The sequence below is a fragment of the Xenopus tropicalis genome, chromosome 3, assembly GCF_000004195.4.
Source record: "Xenopus tropicalis strain Nigerian chromosome 3, UCB_Xtro_10.0, whole genome shotgun sequence".
NCBI lineage: Eukaryota > Metazoa > Chordata > Amphibia > Anura > Pipidae > Xenopus > Xenopus tropicalis.
The window spans coordinates 143142252-143165026 of NC_030679.2; the positions used below are offsets into that span (position 1 = coordinate 143142252).

The 22775-nt window shown below is 41.5% G+C and overlaps 1 protein-coding gene across 1 annotated transcript; it reads left to right on the forward strand.

Moving 5' to 3' along the window:
- The first annotated feature begins 1869 nt into the window (after positions 1-1869).
- LOC116409832 (mucin-3B-like) lies at positions 1870-22185 on the forward strand. Its single transcript, XM_031899500.1, has 12 exons — positions 1870-1956; positions 2715-3155; positions 8761-8859; positions 9808-9929; positions 10016-10074; positions 11292-11443; positions 13630-13689; positions 15849-16014; positions 17303-17467; positions 19465-19580; positions 19681-19757; positions 21063-22185. Exons 1-12 carry the CDS (start codon positions 1911-1913, stop codon positions 21099-21101), a joined length of 1542 nt encoding a protein of 513 aa, XP_031755360.1. The 5' UTR covers positions 1870-1910; the 3' UTR covers positions 21102-22185.
- Positions 22186-22775: the final 590 nt, after the last annotated feature.

The following is a 22775-nucleotide window of genomic DNA, read 5'->3' on the forward strand; positions in this document are numbered from 1 at the left end:
CTGCAAAGACTAATATTTCATCAGCATCAGATGAAAGCTTCATTGCTATGGTTGCAATTTTGATGCCATGAAAATCATGTGACAGTTTTAGGGTGCATATTAATAAACAAAGTGGGAAGTTGAACAACCGGGGTGATAGTGGGCATCCTTGTTGGGTGCACTTGTATAGAGTAGTATAGGTTTGTTATATATGACTTGGATAAAATTTCTAAATCCTGGACCAAAATTTTATAATTTCAAAGTGTCCAAGTTACCTGATCGAAGGCCTTTTTGGCATCTAGGCTGATTGCTGCTGCAGTGGTGCTAGGAAAATCCCTATATTTCTGATGTTTTGGACAGAATATGGACCCTGAACAAAACCAATTTGTTCTGGTCAGATCATTTTTTGGTACAATTGTTTTGAGTCTTTTGGCAAACGCTTAACCCAGAACTTTGTAATTCCTTTTTAATAAGGAATTTGGAAATTGGCCTATATGAAGTTATGGTGGTTTTTTTTAAACACTGGGCTAAGAAATATTGTCATAGGAAAACATGTTTTTTTCAAAACCCATCAGTAAATAGAGATTCTCCAGCAAAATCCTGCATTGTAATCTGTTTTTCCCACGAGGCTAGCCATATTCTTCATTTCCCAGGGTGCCAAAGCCATGTGACCTGTGCTCTAATAAACTTCACTCACACTTTACTGCTGCGCTGCAAGTTGGAGTGATATCCCCTCCCCTCATCCCCAGCAGCCGATCAGCAGAACAATGGGAAGGGAGCAAGATAGCAGCTCCCAGTAGGTATCAGAATAGCACTCAATAGTAAGAAATCCAAGTCCGGCTTGGGACTCCTCCAGTTACATGGGAGTAGGAGAAACAATAAGTTAGCTGAAAGCAGTTCTAATGTGTAGCGCTGGCTCCTTCTGAAAGCTCAGCATCAGGCGCACTTTACGGCTGCGCTGCAAGTTGGAGTGATATCCCCCCCCTCACCCCCAGCAGCCGATCAGCAGAACAATGGGAAGGGAGCAAGATAGCAGCTCCCAGTAGGTATCAGAATAGCACTCAATAGTAAGAAATCCAAGTCCGGCTTGGGACTCCTCCAGTTACATGGGAGTAGGAGAAACAATAGGTTAGCTGAAAGCAGTTTTAATGTGTAGCGATAGCTCCTTCTGAAAGCTCAGACTCAGGCACACTTTACTGCTGCGCTGCAAGTTGGAGTGATATCCCCCCCACCCCCAGCAGCCAATCAGCAGAACAATGGGAAGGGAGCAAGATAGCAGCTCCCAGTAGGTATCAGAATAGCACTCAATAGTAAGAAATCCAAGTCCGGCTTGGGACTCCTCCAGTTACATGGGAGAAGGAGAAACAATAGGTTAGCTGAAAGCAGTTCTAATGTGTAGCGCTGGCTGAAAGCTCAGACTCAGGCACAATGCACTGAGATGGCGCCTACACACCAATATTACACCTAAAAATAGATTTGTTGGTTCAAGAATAAAAGTTTAAATAGAAGATTGATAGTTGTTATGTAACAGTGTTATTTAGAAATAAAAAGTGCCCCATAAAAATCACAGCAGACACAAACTGCTCCATCTGCGTAACACGGACTGTGGCCAAACTGGTTGCCTCATGGATAACGTTACAGTGGATCTCAAATGTTAATTATTTCCTAAGCTTCATACCTACTTTGGTTCAATTTCACATGACCTTGGTGTCGCTTTCTTCAAATATCTACTACTATTGCCTCTATTAGCCAATATTTATAGATAAGCAGGGGAATAAATCCTCTACTTGGAATGACATGGGAACTTTGGACGTAAGCTGACCGACGCAATCATATCTATATATTCCTGAAGATAACAGTCCAGCTTCATTCATCTAAGAGAGCCTGAATTTCTACCCATTGCTTATTCCTAGAGGGAGAACCTAGACAACATGAAGGGGATTTCTATCATAATTTGGCTCACTCTTCTGGCCACTGGTAAGTGCCTTTCCATTACTGATTCCAACTATCCTATTATGTTCTACAGTACAGAGAAAGTAGCCGATGTCCTGCTTCAAGTTGGAATTAAATATATTTCATCAACCAAGAACCTACGCTGTGGATTTCTACCAGAATTAGTGATGAGCAAATTTGCCCCGTTTCAATTTGATGAAAAATTTGAAAAACTGCGGACAAATTTGTGAAACGCGTGACCACAACTTTCCGGAAGCAATTGCGATGTTTTTGACTAGACTGCAACTTTTTCCTCATTCGGCGAATTTGGCAAAAGGCATAATTTCATAGAAAATCCATGCCTGGTCATAACTAACCAGAATTTAAAAAATTCTCCGACAAATGAAAGTGTAGACTAGGGCAATAATACAATATTTAATTATAGAAAGTCATAGGAGGTGGAGGAACCCAAATGATTCAAAATAATGTTCATAGGTAGGACATTTTGCTGTGGCTAAGCAGAGCTTATTTTTTTTTTTTACCAATCAATATCTTTATTGAACAACAAAATAGTCAAAAACAACATTGGCATCAGTTATGTATTGGTACTAATAAAGGTCCAAGACCTAAGAGTCTTGTGGGGATTGAGAGCTGTGGAGGTTTTACGGGGGGGTTGTTCTCAAGGGGGGATCTCCGGCAGGGAAAGGCACTGAGGCACCAAGGCAGTCGGAACCAGAGCTTATTTATAAAGGCAAAGTTAAGTACGAGTTTTCATATAAACACTTCATTATCTCTCCCCTTAGTCACAGCATGGAATCAAGAACACAAGAGCAAATCTGGCTTCAAGTCCCAAGATGCCCCAACTGCCATCAAACAACCAAGGGTTATCATGCTAAATTCCCCAAAGAGTAACTTTTTGGAAAATAAGGAGCACATTGGTAGCAGAGAAAGAAGAAACGCCATGACGGTGTTGGAGATACGTGATCCCACTGAGGAAACGGACGTGAAAGTTAAGACTACTGTGAAGCCAACGACTCGACCGGCCATCAAAATAGGACATTATTTCATCAATCTGGGGAAACATAAAAGGATGTCTCTGGAGTCTAAAAGGGTACAGCAGCAAATGGCGGAGATTTATGAAGGGTCGGGGACCACAGATCCAACTCCAGAAGGATCTGGAGAGACAGAAACAAGTGATCCTTTTACTGTCTCCTTTACTACACAGTCGACCATTAGCACACCGTGTAAGTATCACCTATGTGTCTTTACATTCATCTCATTATAACTCACAAGCAATTTCCTTCCCATTATTTTTATTTAGTGGAAAAACAATTAGGACTTGGGGGCACATGAAAATCAATTTTGAGAAAAAGTCGATTTTTTTTACTAGATAATTTCGAGATTTTCAAATGGTTTTTTGCCAGTATTTCATTTTTCCAATATTGTTTCTTGAAAAATATTTTCAAAAATTTTCCAAAAATAACTCCCATAATTCATGATTTATTAATATTCAGTTAACAGACTTATATAGAAAGAGAATCACAGTGTAGAAGGGATCAGCTCCACCAAGATTCCAGTTACCACAATGCCTTAGGTGTTCCATGATTTATAGACTTCTATAGAAGGAGAATCACAGTGTAGAACGGATCAGCTCCACCAAAATTCCAGTTACCACAATGTCTTAGGTGTTCCATGATTTATAGACTTCTATAGAAGGAGAATCACAGTGTAGAACGGATCAGCTCCACCAAGATTCCAGTTACCACAATGTCTTAGGTGTTCCATGATTTATAGACTTCTATAGAAGGAGAATCACAGTGTAGAAGGGATCAGCTTCACCAAGATTCCAGTTACCACAATGTCTTAGGTGTTCCATGATTTATAGACTTCTATAGAAGTAGAATCACAGTGTAGAAGGGATCAGCTCCACCAAGATTCCCATTATCACAATGTCTTAGGTGTTCCATGATTTATAGACTTCTATAGAAGGAGAATCACAGTGTAGAAGGGATCAGCTCCACCAAGATTCCAGTTACCACAATGCCTTAGGTGTTCCGTGATGTATAGACTTCTATAGAAGTAGAATCACATTGTAGAAGGGATCAGCTCCACCAAGATTCCAGTTACCATAACGTCTTAGGTGTTCCATGATTTATAGACTTCTATAGAAGGAGAATCACAGTGTAAAAGGGATATGCTCCACCAAGATTCCAGTTACCACAATGCCTTAGGAGTTCCGTGATGTATAGACTTCTATAGAAGGAGAATCACATTGTAGAAGGGATCAGCTCCACCAAGATTCCAGTTACCACAATGTCTTAGGAGTTCCGTGATGTATAGACTTCTATAGAAGTAGAATCACATTGTAGAAGGGATCAGCTCCACCAAGATTCCAGTTACCATAACGTCTTAGGTGTTCCATGATTTATAGACTTCTATAGAAGTAGAATCACATTGTAGAAGGGATCAGCTCCACCAAGATTCCAGTTACCACAATGTCTTAGGTGTTCTGTGATGTATAGACTTCTATAGGAGAATCACAGTGTAGAAGGGATCAGCTCCACCAAGATTCCACTTACCACAATGCCTTAGGTGTTCCGTGATGTATAGACTTCTATAGAAGTAGAATCACATTGTAGAAGGGATCAGCTCCACCAAGATTCCAGTTACCATAACGTCTTAGGTGTTCCATGATTTATAGACTTCTATAGAAGTAGAATCACATTGTAGAAGGGATCAGCTCCACCAAGATTCCAGTTACCACAATGTCTTAGGTGTTCCGTGATGTATAGACTTCTATAGGAGAATCACAGTGTAGAAGGGATCAGCTCCACCAAGATTCCACTTACCACAATGCCTTAGGTGTTCCGTGATTTATAGACTTCTATAGAAGGAAATTCACAGTGTAGAAGGGATCAGCTCCACCAAGATTCCAGTTAGCACAATGTCTTAGGTGTTCCGTGATGTATAGACTTCTATAGAAGGAGAATCACAGTGTAGAACGGATCAGCTCCACCAAAATTCCAGTTACCACAATGTCTTAGGTGTTCCATGATTTATAGACTTCTATAGAAGGAGAATCACAGTGTAGAAGGGATCAGCTCCACCAAGATTCCAGTTACCACAATGCCTTAGGTGTTCCGTGATGTATAGACTTCTATAGAAGGAGAATCACAGTGTAGAAGGGATCAGCTCCACCAAGATTCCAGTTACCACAATGTCTTAGGTGTTCCGTGATGTATAGACTTCTATAGAAGGAGAATCACAGTGTAGAAGGGATCAGCTCCACCAAGATTCCAGTTATCACAATGTCTTAAGTGTTTCATGATTTCTAGACTTCTATAGAAGGAGAATTACAGTGTAGAAGGGATCAGCTCCACCAAGATTCCAGTTACCACAATGCCTTAGGTGTTCCGTGATTTATAGACTTCTATAGAAGGAGAATCACAGTGTAGAAGGGATCAGCTCCACCAAGATTCCAGTTACCACAATGCCTTAGGTGTTTTCCGTGATTTATAGACTTCTATAGAAGGAGAATCAGTGTAGAAGGGATCAGCTCCACCAAGATTCCAGTTACCACAATGTCTTAGGTGTTCCATGATTTCTAGACTTCTATAGAAGGAGAATCACAGTGTAGAAGGGATCAGCTCCACCAAGATTCCAGTTACCACAATGCCTTAGGTGTTCCGTGATTTATAGACTTCTATAGAAGAAGAATCACAGTGTAGAAGGGATCAGCTCCACCAAGATTCCAGTTACCACAATGCCTTAGGTGTTCCATGATTTATAGACTTCTATAGAAGGAGAATCACAGTGTAGAAGGGATCAGCTCCACCATGATTCCAGTTACCACAATGCCTTAGGTGTTCCGTGATGTATAGACTTCTATAGAAGGAGAATCACAGTGTAGAAGGGATCAGCTCCACCAAGATTCCAGTTACCACAATGTCTTAGGTGTTCCATGATTTATAGACTTCTATAGAAGGAGAATCACAGTGTAGAAGGGATCAGCTCCACCATGATTCCAGTTACCACAATGCCTTAGGTGTTCCGTGATGTATAGACTTCTATAGAAGGAGAATCACAGTGTAGAAGGGATCAGCTCCACCAAGATTCCAGTTACCACAATGTCTTAGGTGTTCCGTGATTTATAGACTTCTTCTCACTCCAGTATCTCCAATTTAAAGTACATCCTACATTTGCTCATGCCTAATGGTCTAACCTTGATCAGCCTGAATTATGAACTTCCATCGTCCAACAAACTTCAGAGATAAGTTCTTTTACCGTATGTACCTCTGTACCTATCCCGGAGTACACAGAAACGGACTCTTTCCTTTTGTTTGACCTCCCCTTGCCTTCATTAGTAAAAGATCTTGAGAAATTTGTCTTCAAAAGTTTAATTTTTGAAGACCATTCGTTTCCAGCCATAATGGATCCAGTTTTACAATCAGATAAGAATTTCAATGAAATTTGAGACCCGTTATCTTTTCATTTCAACGGTAAATTTATGTTTTATTTTCATAATATCTTGAAAGGTAAATGGGATTTCACTAGCATTAAAGAACAAGGATTGTGCTAGTAACTGGGAGAGACAATATAACCACTAATCTTATACCTACGGCTGGGGCTCTTCTTCTGAGCAATCCCATGAAGGGATGTACCAAATCCCGGATTTGGTTCGGGATTCGGGCTGAATCCAGGTTTTTTTGAAGGATCGGCCGAATCCTTCAGGTTGGGTTTGGGGGTTTGGTCGAACCCAAAAAAGTGGGTTCGGTGCATCCCTAGTATTGTGACCATTTCTATGCACAGTATAGTGAAATCTGATATGTAAGCGCCACAAGGGAACCCTGGGAAATCTCAGAAGATATTGGAGCCATACTCATTGGAATACTTTTTGTACTCTGGGCCAGTGCGTTCTTCAGCAGAGAGAGTGCCAGGCTAGGGCCTAAGGTTAGTCATTATATTCACTGGGGGGGAACATATACACTGAGAGACATGGGCAGAAGCAAGAGAGACAGGTAGCAGAGAATCTGTCGCGTTTCGCTTTGCCATAAAATTCACGAAACAGCATGAAAATTCATAAAACAGCGAAAAATTTGTGAAATGCATTTGTTGCCCGTGCACCCTTTTTGGGCACGACCGTGGACAATTGTGATGCGACTGCGCCTCTTTTTGATGCGACTGTGCCCTTTTTTGACGCGTCCATGGCCAATTTTGACACGACTACCCCCAATTTTAACGCAACCGCACCCAATTAGACACGCAACACAATTTTTTGCCGTGCAATGAATTTTCCCTTGCCAAATTTTCACTGAAGTTTCGCAAAACAATTCGCCAATGGCAAAATGCTGAAATGCGTTGTGAATCCATGCCTGGGGAAAAAATTTGCTCATCACTAACTAGGATACCCTTTCCCAGGTGCCCCAATAGTCAGGCTGAAATAAATCTGCTGAAAGATCCATGAATTGCAGCTACCGCACAACTTTTTTTGATGAACGCAACTTTTTTGATGCGACTGTGACTTTTTTTTATGCAACTGTGGCTTTTTTTGATGCGACTGTGACTTTTTTTGATGCGACTGTGACTTTTTTTGATGCGACTGTGGCTTTTTTGATGCGACTTTTTTTGATGCGACTGTGACTTTTTTTGATGCGACTGTGACTTTTTTTTGATGCAACTGTGGCTTTTTTGATGCGACTGTGACTTTTTTTGATGTGACTGTGACACTGTGGCTTTTTTTGATGCGACCGTGACTTTTTTTGATGCGACTGTGACTTTTTTTGATGCGACTGTGACTTTTTTTGATGCGACTGTGGCTTTTTTTGATGCAACTGTGACTTTTTTTGATGCGACTGTGACTTTTTTTGATGCGACTGTGACTTTTTTTGATGCGACTGTGGCTTTTTTTGATGCGACTGTGACTTTTTTTGATGCGACTGTGACTTTTTTTGATGCGACTGTGACTTTTTTTGATGCAACTGTGGCTTTTTTGATGCGACTGTGGCTTTTTTGATGCGACTGTGACTTTTTTGATGCGACTGTGGCTTTTTGATGCGACTGTGACTTTTTTTGATGCGACTGTGGCTTTTTTGATGCGACTGTGACTTTTTTTGATGCGACTGTGACTTTTTTTTTGATGCGACTGTGACTTTTTTTGATGCGACTGTGACTTTTTTGATGCGACTGTGACTTTTTTTGATGCGACTGTGACTTTTTTTGATGCAACTGTGGCTTTTTTGATGCGACTGTGGCTTTTTTGATGCGACTGTGACTTTTTTTGATGCGACTGTGGCTTTTTGATGCGACTGTGACTTTTTTTGATGCGACTGTGGCTTTTTTGATGCGACTGTGACTTTTTTTGATGCGACTGTGACTTTTTTTTTTTATGCGACTGTGACTTTTTTTGATGCGACTGTGACTTTTTTTGATGTGACTGTGGCTTTTTCCTCACCTGGCAAATTTTTGTCACGGTGAATTTTTGAAGAAGTTTTTGTGGTGAATTTTTGCGCCCAGTTCGCGGGAAAGAAATCGCCAATGGCAAAATGCAGAATTTTGCTACGAATCCATGCCTGCCGAAAAATATCACTCATCAGTAACTATTATGAGCATCAAATCAATGAAATTAAAAAATCATCCAATTAGGGTATTGTGCTATTGTTCGGCAAATACTAAATGGGTATTATTGTAATACTGTAAACACGTGAAAATATTACTGACCTTTGTCTTTTACATTTCTCACTATTGGCCCCAGTTCTACTGGTCACATGGTACCCACTGAGTGCATTAATTAGTCATTAAACATGTTCTCGTTATCATATACACCATCCTATTTATTTGTCTCCTCTTCAGCTAAATGTCAGAATGGAGGTACCTACAACGGATTTATCTGTATTTGTCCCAGTAATTTTGAAGGACCCGAGTGTGAATTCATCAAAGACCTTCTCGTAGGTAAGTAGATTTGTATACAAAGTGCATAGAGGTGGGGCAGGCAATATATGACGGACAGCTGGAATTTGGGTTTCATGTTTAATTCGAAAAAGGACTTTTATGATACAGCTTTTTATGTCTGGGCAGCAAGTCCCCTGAAACAGAATTCTGTTTACTTATTAAAGAATATAATCTATGATAGGTCAGCCCAATGGCTGGATCTAGTTGGACCAAGCCTTAAGGTGGCCATACACATGAAGATCCGCTCGCTTGGTGAGGTCACCAAGAGAGTGGATCTTCTCCCAATATCCCCACCTATCGGGGGAAATGTAGGCTAATTCGATCGTTTGGCCTTGGGGCCAAATGATCGAATTATAGTGGCGGCAATGGGGCAGTCGATTCGGGGACCGCATCAACGAGCCAATGCGGTCCCCGATCTGACTAAATCTTTTAACCTGCCTGATCGATATCTGCCCGATTTCAGGCCAGATATTGGTTGGGCATGCCCCTCGTTCCTGTCCCTACACGGGCCAATAAGCTGCTGAATCGGTCCAAGGGACCACCTTTAAGGTCAAGTCTCATGTGTTGAAGCTGACTGAAAATTGGTTATTGATAGGACAATGCAACAAGGGAGAAAGGGTTGCTGAATTAAAAGGCATTCCCTAGGGCAGGGCTGTCTAACTGGCGGCCCAATCCAGATATGTTCATGGCCTCACAATGGACAAAACCTTAGAAAATCTCTTTGGACGTCAACACTGTCTTAAACATATATTGAAAAAAGTTCAACTGGCCCACGGCATATAAACCATGGGCAGAACTGTCACAGAGGTTCCTCACAGATATCAAGGCAAAGAGCTTTCCGTTTTCTAACATGAAAGTTATGGTCCACGTTGAACTTTGCTACTGGTTCCTGTTTAACAAATATGCAAAAACTGTTTAGGTAATTGTGTGTTTTCCTTAAATATATAGGCAAGGTTGTTGATACCTTTGTGAAAGTGACTTTGAAAATTGTTAACCATCCGTATACAGACGCATTGAATGATAAAACATCAGCTGAATATGCGGCGTTTGAGAGCAACTTCAAAACAGAGGTGAGAGGATGGTAACACGTTCCACTGGGAATGCGGATTTAGTTGTAATTCCCGGGTTAATATGGGTTGTCTTTTTCTACTTCTAGATGGATAAAGTCTATGGTAATGTTCCTGGATATAAAGGGGTACAAATTGGTGCTGTAAGGTAAGCAATAATATGTTATGGGTATCGAAGCTTATATACTTATACTGGGGCTTCTTCTCATATGCTGGGAAATAATCTGTCCTTAGCTTGAGTGAGAACCTGGTTGAGGTAGCCAAGTAAAGTTGAAGGATATGGATGGTCCCATCTACCTTAATCAAGTAGACACCTCAACTGCTAATGAAGCTCCTATGGAGAGATGCCGGTGCTCCTCTTTTGGGACCCCAAACCTACTGCAATTATACAATGATTATATTCCACTTAAGACACCATAGAGAGAGAACAGCAGGTAGCAGGGATCAGAGTGCATAGTCAACCAGAAAATAGGGTCAGTGAAGACATTGTTGTCCAAGTCCATGGTATACGGCAGGTAACAAGCAGAATAGTTCCAAGTTCAGCCCAGTTGCCCAAGTTCAGCCCAGTTATCAAGTGATATTACAAAGTGCCAGAGTGCACACCTTATCAAAATTAATAGAGGTGCAGAAAACTGGAGGAAACCAATTCAGTAACTCCAAAAATAATCACAAAAGCAAAAAAGTATCTGCAAACTCAAGGAAAGTAAATACAAAATAAAAATGTATTAAGTACAAAATCATATCATAAGAAAACAAAAGCCCAACGCGTTTCAAACCAATAAAGGGTCTTCATCAGGGGAAAAAAATGCCCCTTTTTAAATTTTTTACTCCTGATGAAGACCCTTTATTGAGTTTAAATGCATTGGGCAGATACTTTTTTGCTTTCGCAGTTATCAAGTGAGGCGGCAGTTGTTAGGTCCGTTTGCCCAGCTTAAGGGTCAAGAACAAAGAAAAGCTAACAGCAGAGTTTCCAAGATAACCCCAGTGGTTGAAAACTAGAAGGGACAATCCTAAACTAGGGACAGGGCATATCAGAAATGGGTTGGGGTTTCAAGCAGGTCAAGTGTATGTCTGGGCACAACTGGGGTAGATTGGGGAATCCACTTATACCTATATTCAAGGTTTGGTTGCCCACCCAGACGTATCCTTTGCTTTCTTTTTACTTCTACATTGCTCTTTGTTACCCTTTTCCCTGAATGTTTTCAATGACATCTATACAATTCTGATGGCACGATGGGTAATGGTAGTTGGGTATGAAGCCTTCATGGGGAGCCACAACCCACATGATAGTCAAAGTCCTATAAGAAGGACTAAGACACCACCTAATAAAGCTGACCTCTTCCTATTACCTTGTGTCTCCTGTAGCCAAGGAAGCATCGTTGTAGAGCACAACGTTACAGTGGAGACTGAATACAAGAATAACTCCAGTGTGACAGAAGACTATAGTGAAATATTCCAGGTTGTGAACACAGTGCTGGAGAAGCTTGTTGCTGATAACTGTACTGGGGAGGGGAGTTGTAAGTATCAGACATTTCTATTTTGGTCCCAATCAGGGGTGATTCTGCACCCTTGGCCACCCTGAGACGGGCCTCCCACTTCAATCCCTTGCCCCCACTCCTGACTGTTCAGAGCTTCAGCTCAGCTTGAGTGGGTTCACATCACTAGTCTAGACTAGTGTGCTCCAATGCCAAAAAATTGGAATTTCAGCTTTTAAAAATACCAGGAGCAGCCTTTTGGTAACTTGTGTTGCACTGCCGCCTGGAGCAAGTTTCTCAACTAGCCTAATGGCAGCAACGCCCCGATCACACTGGTAGTTCTCCTTTAATACATGGCAGTGGCATTTTTTATCAAAAAGTAGTATTTCCTTAGGCGTACCATATATTGTTAATATCACAACTGTATAAACAAACCCCTCCCTTTTTTGTTAGCTCTTGGGATAGGGAGCAACTCACTATAAAGAGGCTAAAAAAAGAGGGCAGACTGCTTCTTTAATTGTGCCTACTATTTTAATGGCAACTGTTTGTCCCCAGGCCAATGACTGGAACATAATAATGGCCTATATAGGACCTCCATAGGTCATGCTTTCATCATCATTTAACATGGGCAGCTGTATGTTTTAGTGCTGAACATGTGTATTTGTGGGTATGGAGCATTTGCACTACAGTCCCAACCCTTCATTGTCTCATTGCTTCTCATTGGTTATGGAGCATTTGCACTACAGTCCCAACCATTCATTGTCTCATTGCTTCTCATTGGTTATGGCGCATTTGTACTACAGTCCCAACCCTTCATTGTCTCATTGCTTCTCATTGGTTATGGAGCATTTGCACTTCAGTCCCAACCCTTCATTGTCTCATTGCTTCTCATTGGTTATGGCGCATTTGCACTACAGTCCCAACCCTTCATTGTCTCATTGCTTCTCATTGGTTATGGAGCATTTGCACTACAGTCCCAACCATTCATTGTCTCATTGCTTCTCATTGGTTATGGCGCATTTGTACTACAGTCCCAACCCTTCATTGTCTCATTGCTTCTCATTGGTTATGGAGCATTTGCACTTCAGTCCCAACCCTTCATTGTCTCATTGCTTCTCATTGGTTATGGCGCATTTGCACTACAGTCCCAACCCTTCATTGTCTCATTGCTTCTCATTGGTGGATAAATGTAAGGTCATGCACCTGGGATGTAAAAATATGCAAGCCCCGTATAACCTTAATGGGACTGCACTAGGCAAATCCATAATGGAGAAGGATCTTGGAGTCCTTGTAGATAATAAACTTGGCTGTAGCAAGCAATGCCAGGCAGCAGCTGCAAGGGCAAACAAGGTTCTGAGCTGTATTAAAAGGGGTATAGATTCACGGGAGGAGGGGGTTATTCTTCCCCTTTACAGAGCACTGGTAAGGCCCCATCTAGAATATGCTGTTCAGTTTTGGTCTCCAGTGCTCAAACGGGACATTATTGAGCTAGAGAGGGTCCAGAGAAGGGCAACTAAGCTGGTAAAGGGTATGGAAAGTCTCGGTTATGAAGAAAGACTGGCCAAGTTGGGTCTGTTTACACTGGAGAAGAGGCGCTTAAGAGGTGACATGATAACTATGTATAAATATATAAGGGGATCATATAATAACCTCTCTAATGTTTTATTTACCAGTAGGTCCTTCCAACGGACACGAGGGCACCCACTCCGTTTAGAAGAAGGGAGGTTCCATTTAAATATTCGGAAAGGATTTTTTACAGTGAGAGCTGTGAAGTTGTGGAATTCCCTCCCCGAATCAGTCGTACTGGCTGATACATTATATAGCTTTAAGAAGGGGCTGGATGGATTCTTAGCAAGTGAGGGAATACACGGTTATGGGAGATAGCTCTTAGTACAAGTTGATACAGGGACTGGTCCGATTGCCATCTTGGAGTCAGGAAGGAATTGTTTCCCCTCTGAGGCAAATTAGAGAGGCTTCAGATGGGGTTTTTTGCCTTCCTCTGGATCAACTTGTAGTTAGGCAGGTTAGGTATAGGCATTATGGTTGAACTTGATGGACGTATGTCTTTTTTCAACCCAACTTACTATGTTACTATGTTACTATGTTACTATGTTATGGAGCATTTGCACTTCAGTCCCAACCCTTCATTGTCTCATTGCTTCTCATTGGTTATGGAGTATTTGCACTACAGTCCCAACCCTTCATTGTCTCATTGCTTCTTTTCATAGCATCGCTGTGCATTTCAAGCAATTTTACGACTGAAGAGATATTTCCTACAAGCGAGGCAGGTAAGGAAAACCCAACAGTAAGTCGTTGCCTACAATTCAAGGGGAAAAGATGTATTTTATGTGTACTTGTGTATTATTACAGCCATGAGTAAAGGAAGTTTCTCAAGCTATGGGCAATGGTCCCATCTAGAAGGCTTGTGTGGTTCTTATGAGCCTGAAACCACTTTAACCACATGCCCTGGATGTCCCAATTAATCTATTTAACCCTTATTGGGTCAGAAAGTAGGTCAAAGCTGTTCTAGTCATTTGTAATGAGCACCCAGCACGTTAAAATGTTAAAACTATCTTGTGATTGGCCCTGTACTTAGCCATCTGCTTGTACCTGAAGATGATACCTTCTCCTAATCTAGTCTTCTATTGCCCTCTAGAAAGACCTAATAATGAATATTAAGTAATCCGATAATTTATTGTGTGGAAACTAGGGATGCACCAAACGCAGTTTTTTTGGGTTGGGCCGAATCCTCAAATCCATTGTAAAGGTGGCCATACACGGGCCAATCGTAGCTGCCGATATCGGTCCCTTGGACTGATTCGGCAGCTTATCGGCCCATGTAGGGGCAGGAACGAGAGGCATGCCCGACCGATATCTGGCCTGAAATTGGCCAGATATTGATCGGGCAGGTTAAAAGATTTAGTCGGATCGGGGACCACATCAGCTCGCTGATGCGGTCCCCAAACTGACTGCCCCATTGCCACCATTATAATTCGATCGTTTGGCCCCAGGGCCAAGCGATCAAATTAGCTCACCCGTAGGTGGGGATATTGGGAGAAGATCCGCTCGCTTGGAGACCTCACCAAGCGAGCGGATCTTAACGTGTATGGCCACTTTAAGGGATTTGAACCAAATCTGAATCCTAATTAGGATACGGAAGGGTTAAATGACGGTGCTCGGCAACATTTAACCCTTCATATCCTAATAATTGCTAATTAGCAAATGCTTATTAGGATTCAGTTCAGCCAGGACCATGGAATACCGAACCAAATCCGGGATTCGGTGCATCCCTAGTGGAAACAATCCTAGCTGGCCAACCTTTCTTCCTACCCGAGACCTTCCGTTCCCTTTCTCAGCTGACATATGCTTCTTCTGTTTTAATATTGTACTTTGAACTATGTGGCCTGTATAGTCGTTTTTTTCCTTCCAGTTCTATATAACGAGTTACACAAGCTTATTTGTACAAAAAACCTACTTTTGGGCCGGTAAACTTTAATATTTTTTTGTTTATCTGAGCTGTCATTGGCTTACTGGTCACAAGCTACCATATATACTCCCATAGCCTTCTTATTCTGTTTTAATGAAAACTAGAATCTAGAATGGGTGACTAAGGCAGTGCCAAGGAGGTGGGAACAATTACCAACCCACCATGCTTACCAAACCCATGCCCTGCTTGAAGCAACCAAAAGAGGGAGAGCATTTTTGGGGGACTGATAAAGGCCATGACTTTAATGAACAATTTCTAACAATATCTAGTATAAATAAATCTAAAGCAACTGGACTTGGTAAGTTATCATTGAAGACGTTTCACTACTCATCCGAGCAACTTCTTCAGTTCAACTGACTGGTATGGGAAGCCCTCAGCATATGTACTCTTCCACTAATCCAATCACAATGGCACTTTGTAACTCTTCGGAAGTGCTATTGTGATTGGATTAGTGGAAGAGTACATAGGCTGAGGACTTCCCATACCAGTCAGTTGAACTGAAGCAGCTGCTCGGATGAGTAGTGAAACGTCTTCAATGATAACTTAACAAGTCCAGTTGCTTTAGATTTATTTATACTAGATATACCATGGCCTGGATGAATGAAACATCTTCATAGTCACTTTCTAACAATATAATTCATAATCATATAATCATACACAACAAAACGCTAACCCCATATATAATAAAAGGCACTATGTTTGTCACATCACCCAATAGTTTCTATAAAATTAGTTGAGGTTAAACAACCTTACAATACCAAACTTGTCCCAAGGAATGCTATTGGCCAGTTCCACCAAACACAAGTCTATCTTGCCAGTCATCCAACCTGAGGGGCCCAATGGGCTACTGACTTACCACCTGGTGGTAGCAGTAACAGTTACTTAATTTGCAATGAAAGGTTATACATTGTTAATGCTTGCTTTCTTAATTGCCCAATGTTATTCGATGTTTCTTCTCAGATCTCTGCAAGAAGGGAATTCCAGTGGACTATTTGAGTTACTTCTCTCCGGTGGTGACTGATAGTGGCCTGACCTGTGTGTCGGAATGTAACGTGCTCTCCCCGAGATTCAAGGACTGTACGCGCGGCACCTGTCATATCCAGATCAGTAAAGGAACCCATTGCTTGTGAGTATGGAGCCATTGAAAGGAAATCAAGTATTCCGGCTCCTTTCCCACTCTTTGGCAATGCTAACGTCTCTATTAAATGGGGCAGTAAAAAATGGGGATTGGGAGCAACTTGTAGACGGCAAAAAACAATAAAATCTTCACTACAAAGGATAACCAATAGCCAATCAAGGCATCTGAATATCCAAGGGGCTACACCAACCTGTAATCAGGTTAGATGGATGGGTCACCAAGACAACCAGGAGTGCAAGCTCACACATACACAAAAATGCTTTTTTTAACCCAGGCTATTGACTTTATGGTTCTTCCTTGCTATTATCCCTTTCCACTGCCCTTTGTTAAAGTGTGTAATACACTGGGAATGTGTATTTATAGAAGAACATGTTGTTGGTATTTCTTGCTTGGGAGTAGTGATGAGCGAATTTTTTCAGCAGGCGTGGATTCGCAGTAAATTTCCGCATTTCGCCATTGTTTTGCGAACCTTCCATGAAAATTTGCAGCGGAAAAATTTGGCACGTGGAATTTTTTGTTGTCGCGGCAAATCGAACACGGTCCCATCAAAAAAGGACACAGTCACATCAAAAATGGGCGCGGTCACGGCAAAACGGACGCGGTCGCATCAAAAAAGGACGCGACCGTGTCACAATTGGGTGTGGGCACGTCAAAAATGGGTGCGGTCACATCAAGATTGGGCGCGGTCACGTCAAAAAGCACTGGGGCGACAAAAAAAATATATGCGGCGGACAAAAAATAGACACAGGCGACAAAAAAAATCGGGCAACAAATGCGTTTCGAGAAATTTTCGCCGTTTCGTGGATTTTCTTGCCATTTCGTGAAATTTTATGGCTCATCACTACTTGGGAGAGATGGCCCTCTTGTCCTTGTTACTTAGATTCTATACCCGTTCCCTTTCTGACTCAATTCTTCTCTTACCTCACCCATTCTCTCTTCTGGATTGGCTAACTCACTTTGCAACTTGGGCTGCCACCTAGTACCATAGCTAGCTCTTCTAGAGAGACCATAGGGCAGCAGTTTCAGTTCAAGCCCCCATTGATCGTTGTTCTATTCACTTCTAATGAGGTTACAAATAAAGGAAAACATTGCTCAGTCATTCAGTCATATCTCTAATTTGGTGATTTCACCCCAAATCTCACCCATTGCAAGCTGGGTTTTCCGGCGTATCTAGGGAAGCAAATAAGAATGCCTCCATATCTCATTAAAACCGTTGGTACTATAAATGATCTGATGCTTGTGTGCAATCATAATGTTCTTTTGTGCCTCTACACAGGTGCCCAGATACACATGATTACCTATACACCTCGGCAACATGTGGGGCGCGGATCTCAAAAGCTGCCGTTTATGGGAGTGCTGGGGCAGTGGCTGCCGCCCTGTTAATCATCATCATCACAGTAGCAATCTTACTTTCCCGAGAGAAAAGACACAAGAAGAAGCGGTAAGCATTAGTGTAACCCCAATGACAATGCCCTACATCCGTACTGAACATATCCTTTGGAAGTAGGGTATTTGAGAATAAATACAAACATTCCACTTGGAGAGCCTCAACATTTAAGTTCCATCATTTTCATTGAAGAAGGACTACCTTTGGTTGCTTCTGAGGAAGTTCCACCTTTCATTGTTCCTCAATAAGGGTCTAAAGTGGTCTAAATACTCATAATAAACCTCATCTCCTAATAAAAGATAACAACACTTAAATATTGAAGTTCTCCATGTGGATTTGTACCAATAATAAAGCAGGAGCTGATCACCCACCTTGTATACAGTTTATAAAACACCTACCGTGGTGGAAACCAGACTATTTAAGTATTAAGGTGCCCATACACGGGCCGATTCTAGCTGCCGATATCAGTCCCTTAGGGCCCCAAGGGCAAAAGATTGAATTAGCCTGGATTCTCCTGATATTGCCCACCTGTAGGTGGGGGATATCGGGAGAAGATCTGCTTGCTTGGCGACAAGGTGATGAAGGTGTATGGCCACCTTTAGTGGATACCATGTAAACTTAATGGTGTTTCCCTTTTGTTAGTACAGTGTGTTCCATCTGCCTCAGTGCTTTGCAACTTTATACATGTAGTGGGCTTATTATTTGTCAGAATCCATGGCCATGTTAAAATGATGATGCCATATAAAGAGATCTATGGAGTCCTTCAGCAGACTAGGGGCCATACAATGAGGGTCGCACATGTCCCTTGGATAGTCCTGATATAATTAATCAATTCTGAGAGTCTAAACAGGACAGAAGATACATATTAATGTACTTGTCTTGTTTTCCTGTTCTACCTACAAGATATAGATAGATAAAATATTCCATTTGTTGCACAATCAGCACTCTCTTGCTTTATCCCACGATTCCAATCTTATCAGTCGCTAGGTTGCGATGAACCCTTCATCTTTTTCTAATGAGCATAGTATTTATTGTTTATATCTCAAGGCCTGTGCATCATGTGTAGAAATAAAGATAAAGGATCGTACGAGCACGCTGATTTAATATGTGATGTTTCCATCGTTTTCCACATTGATAAATATATGAATTACCCAAAACGTCAACAGTTGAAGTATTAAGTTAGTCTTTCAGTTAAACTGAACAGCAGACCTATTCTCTGCCTCCATTCTTTCCTTGCCTCCCCTTTTCTCTGCCCTGGATTGGCTAACTCACTTTGCAACTAGGGTTGCCACCTAGTAACATAGCCACTTCTACTGGAGAGACCATAGAACAGCCGTTTTAGTTCAAGTTCCCCTAGACCTTTGGTCACAGCACTCCTAACAAGATTACAGATACAGGAAAACAGTCATTCAGTCATATCTCTAATAATAGATAATAGAGGACATCAGATATGATTGTAACCTATATATTATCATTATTGACTTGCAAGATGGGTTTTCTTGTGCATCTTGGGGAGCAAATAAGCATTCATCTATATCTCATCGTCAAGGTGGCCATACACGTGAAGATCCGCTCACTTGGCGAGGTCGGCAAGCAAGCGGATCTTCTCCCGATATCCCCACCTAAGGGTGGGTGATATCGGGGAACATGTAGGCTAATTCTAGGGCCAAACGATCGAATTATAATGGTGGCAATGGGGCAGTAAGTTCGGGGACCACATCAACGAGCCGATGCGGTCCTCGATCTGACTAAATCTTTTAACCTGCCTGATTGATATTTGCCCAATTTTAGTCCAGATATCGGTTGGGCATGCCCCTCGTTCCTGCCCCTACATGGGCCGATCAGTCCAAGGGACCGATATCAGCAGCTACAATCGGCCCATGTATGGCCACCTTTAGCCCACCCTGCCCCATGCCCCCCATATGGAAGCCTCACCTTCTTGGAAACCCATTGGACCTATGTGTGTAATAGCAATAATTGATCTGAGGTTATCACTGTGTACATGTCCACTGTGAAGTTTAATATTGTCTGACTATGCTTATGTTTTGTAGAACCAAGGAGCCATTTAGCAATGACATGGATTATAAATGGTATGAAGATGATGAACAATGGAACAATACTAATCAAAACATTCCAGTGACCAATTTAGCACTGCGAGAAGATGATTGTAAGTATATTGTATACTGGAAGGGAAGAACACACTAGCAGAATCTTGTACATTTGACAACACTGAACAGACTTCTAATATTTTCTATTTCCCTTGGCAGATGCCCCAAGGAATCAATATTCCACCAATAAACAAAGCTTTAAACCTTCTCTAGAAAATGTGGAGACAGGGGTACAGGTGAGTGCCTAACAAAAACATTCTGCCCATCTAAGTTTTTCTCATATAGTCTTTCCCTTGCCTGGAGCATATGAGAGTAAAGTAAGGAGGCAACTTACCCAAGTCTCAAGATTTTGAAAAGTCTGATGACAGCATCACTCTATGATTTATAATTTTATATATTAGCCAGAAACCAACCCAGAATTCAAAAAAATTATTGAGCACAATGGCCAGGTATCTGAATTGCCAAAGGTCCTTCATATTTCTATAGTAGTAGCAATAAGTCAAATCAACTGGACTTGCTGTGTTTTTCTTGAAGACGTTTCACTCATCATCCAACTGGCTCTCTGAATTCAGAGCATTGATTTTAGAAAGCCAGTCTGATGACTAGAAAAACATTTTCAATAGAACCACAGCAAGTCCAGTTGATTTGGCTTAATACTACAGATATACCATGACTTGGTTGGTTGAGGACCTTCACAGACATATTGTCCGTCATATTGTCAGATAACTATTGAAAAAGCAGGAACCGTTTCATTATCTTTTATGTTATAATACCTCACCCTTTATAGCCTACCTCCACTATGACCTGTGGTTATTTACCCGATCTAAATTATGTATGGAAAAGCCCCACCATGAGATACCCACAAACGTAACATTTTTATTTTTCCTCCCACTCTGTATTCTCAGCTCTCCATTGAGTTATGTCAAAACATGTCTATGCCTAAGGTCTGCATCAGCCTTGATAGGCTAGGGCAGTGATCCCCCACCAGTGGCTTGGGGGCAACATGTTGCTCCCCAACCCCTTGGATGTTGCTCTCGGTGCCCCCAAACCAGGGAGTTATTTTTGAATTCCTGACTTGGGGGCAAGTTTTGGTTGAATAAAAACAAGATTTCCTACCAAATAAAGCCCCTGTAAGCTGATAGGGTACATAGAGGCCCCTAATAGCCAATCACAGCCCTTATTTGGCTCCTCCATGAATGTTTATGGTGCTTGTGTTGCTCTCCAAGTCTTTTTACATTTGACTGTAAGAAAGGTTGGGGACCCCTGGGCTAGAGGCATTGCTTTCTGAACAGCCTGACAAATCTTACTACACCTATAGGCAGTTCTCAAGAAAAAGAATAACATGCTAGAGAGACATAAGGAGACAGAACTGTTGGTAGATATTGTCTGATCATTTGTAGACCTAAAATGGCTTATAAACTACCCAAGGATACTTTTTTTTCAATTACGTAGTACAATATATTTTCAATCAAAATTCCAGTTTATATTTTACTCATACAAAATGTCCCACCTCTTCCCTCTTGTCTCTCCTTCCAACCCAGATGAAGATACTGAGACCGGAGGTCAACAAATCACTATAAAGAAACTGCATCTCCTGCAACAGAAGAGTTTTTCTGTGCCATATTCCGAGAAGGGCTCTGAAGGTGAAATCAGTCCACTGCCCTTGTAGTGAATGATATATAAAGCAATTATCTGTATACCATCTCCTGTTTAACTGGTGTCACACTATTGAGTGTTTTTTGTACAAAAATCTATGGTACTTTGAGTCTAGTGGACAATAATGGAGGAGAGAGATATGAAGTCCAAAATGGCCAGTACAAGACAAAAAATGAAGAGTAAGTCTTGGATTAATAAAAATCACAACAGCAGGGGAGAAAAATTTCCATTTATTTATTTAAATTATATACATTTATTGCACTTATGTTTGTTTAGACGTATGGAACCTATAGCTTAGTGTAAGAGTGTAGGTCGCCACTAGAAGCAAGGGTTTGGGTGAGCATGCTCAAGACCTACAGCTTTAGCAGATAAACCATATCCAGGATATATGGCAGATACTCACAGCTCCCAGGGACAGGAGTTAGTAAAAGAAAAAAAACCTTTATTTTGAAAACATATCAGGTATAAAATACCTTACACATTTCACTTTATAGAGCACTTATTTTTGCTGCAGTCCTAAAACTCAGAGTCCAGGGATTACCACATGGGTCATATCACACAGCAAATGGCCCAACTAGTGACTATGGACCCGCTGTTGTGGCTCAGACTTATTTCTTTCTCCAAGATGTTCCAGAGGAAACTGCTAATATATAGAAATAGCCAATAGCTGTAAGAGTAATATAATAATTTCTTGCCTAAAGCACACTATTCACATTTACTGTGAAGTACAGGTACCCACCAAGTCTACAAGTTCTTTGGTCTTCTAGATCTAATCCATTTATTAGCTGAGTGGACGGAAAGCCACACAAACGTTCATGGAGCAACTAATGAACATGTTGTGTACCTCTGCCTTCTTTGTACTAATGGGCCATCATGGGAGAGGGCACAATGAAGTAGGGGTAGATTCATATAACTGTCAGACTCAAACGATCCTCACGTGGATGCCCTTGTTTGTTGTTAAGTAACTGAACATTGTAACTTGTTTGTATTAGCAGTTTCCTCTGATTGGAAGGAAGGAAGGAATGTGAAAAAGCACAGTAGAGCCCAGTAAACAAAAACTAATGGGGCAGAAAAAGCTAGGGACGGGTAAACTGACAGTATTATAAAGGGAAGAAGATAGCAGAATGTGGCAAGTGAGAGAATGAAGGGGCAAACACAAACAGAGGAGCACAACAGGGAGTTATAGAGGGATGGGGCAAAATGGAAACCAAAGGCAAATGGTAAAGGTAAAGAAAGTGTAGGAAGGTGAAAGAAAAAGAATGAGGCAATGGAGAGATTAACGGGAAAGAGGGAAAAAAACAATGGAAAAAGAAAGTAGAAACTTGAGCAGAGGAATGGAAAAAGTAGAGAAAAGAAGGAGAATGAAGAGTAGAGAAGAGACAATGAGAGTGAATTAGGCTTGTGAAGAGTAAGGGTGGGAGTAAGAACCAGAGACAAGTGGAACGTGTTGGAAGCTTTACATTCTGATCTGCTAGTATTCCCATTACACCAGTATTCATAGGCAGCAATAATGTCCTCCTTGTGTATGCCACCAAACAAATGGGTTCTCCTTGTGCTGGTCATGGCACTGGTAAATGTATTATACCAGAAGCCTACTT

What these genes read in the sequence shown, in the direction of transcription:
- LOC116409832 (XM_031899500.1), top strand. Translation starts at nt 1,911, where the DNA reads ATGAAGGGGATTTCTATCATAATTTGGCTCACTCTTCTGGCCACTG. An exon ending in AGAGCAACTTCAAAACAGAG is followed by an intron (nt 9,930 to 10,015) that starts GTGAGAGGATGG and finishes TTCTACTTCTAG; the next exon opens with ATGGATAAAGTCTATGGTAA. An exon ending in ATGTGGAGACAGGGGTACAG is followed by an intron (nt 19,758 to 21,062) that starts GTGAGTGCCTAA and finishes CTTCCAACCCAG; the next exon opens with ATGAAGATACTGAGACCGGA.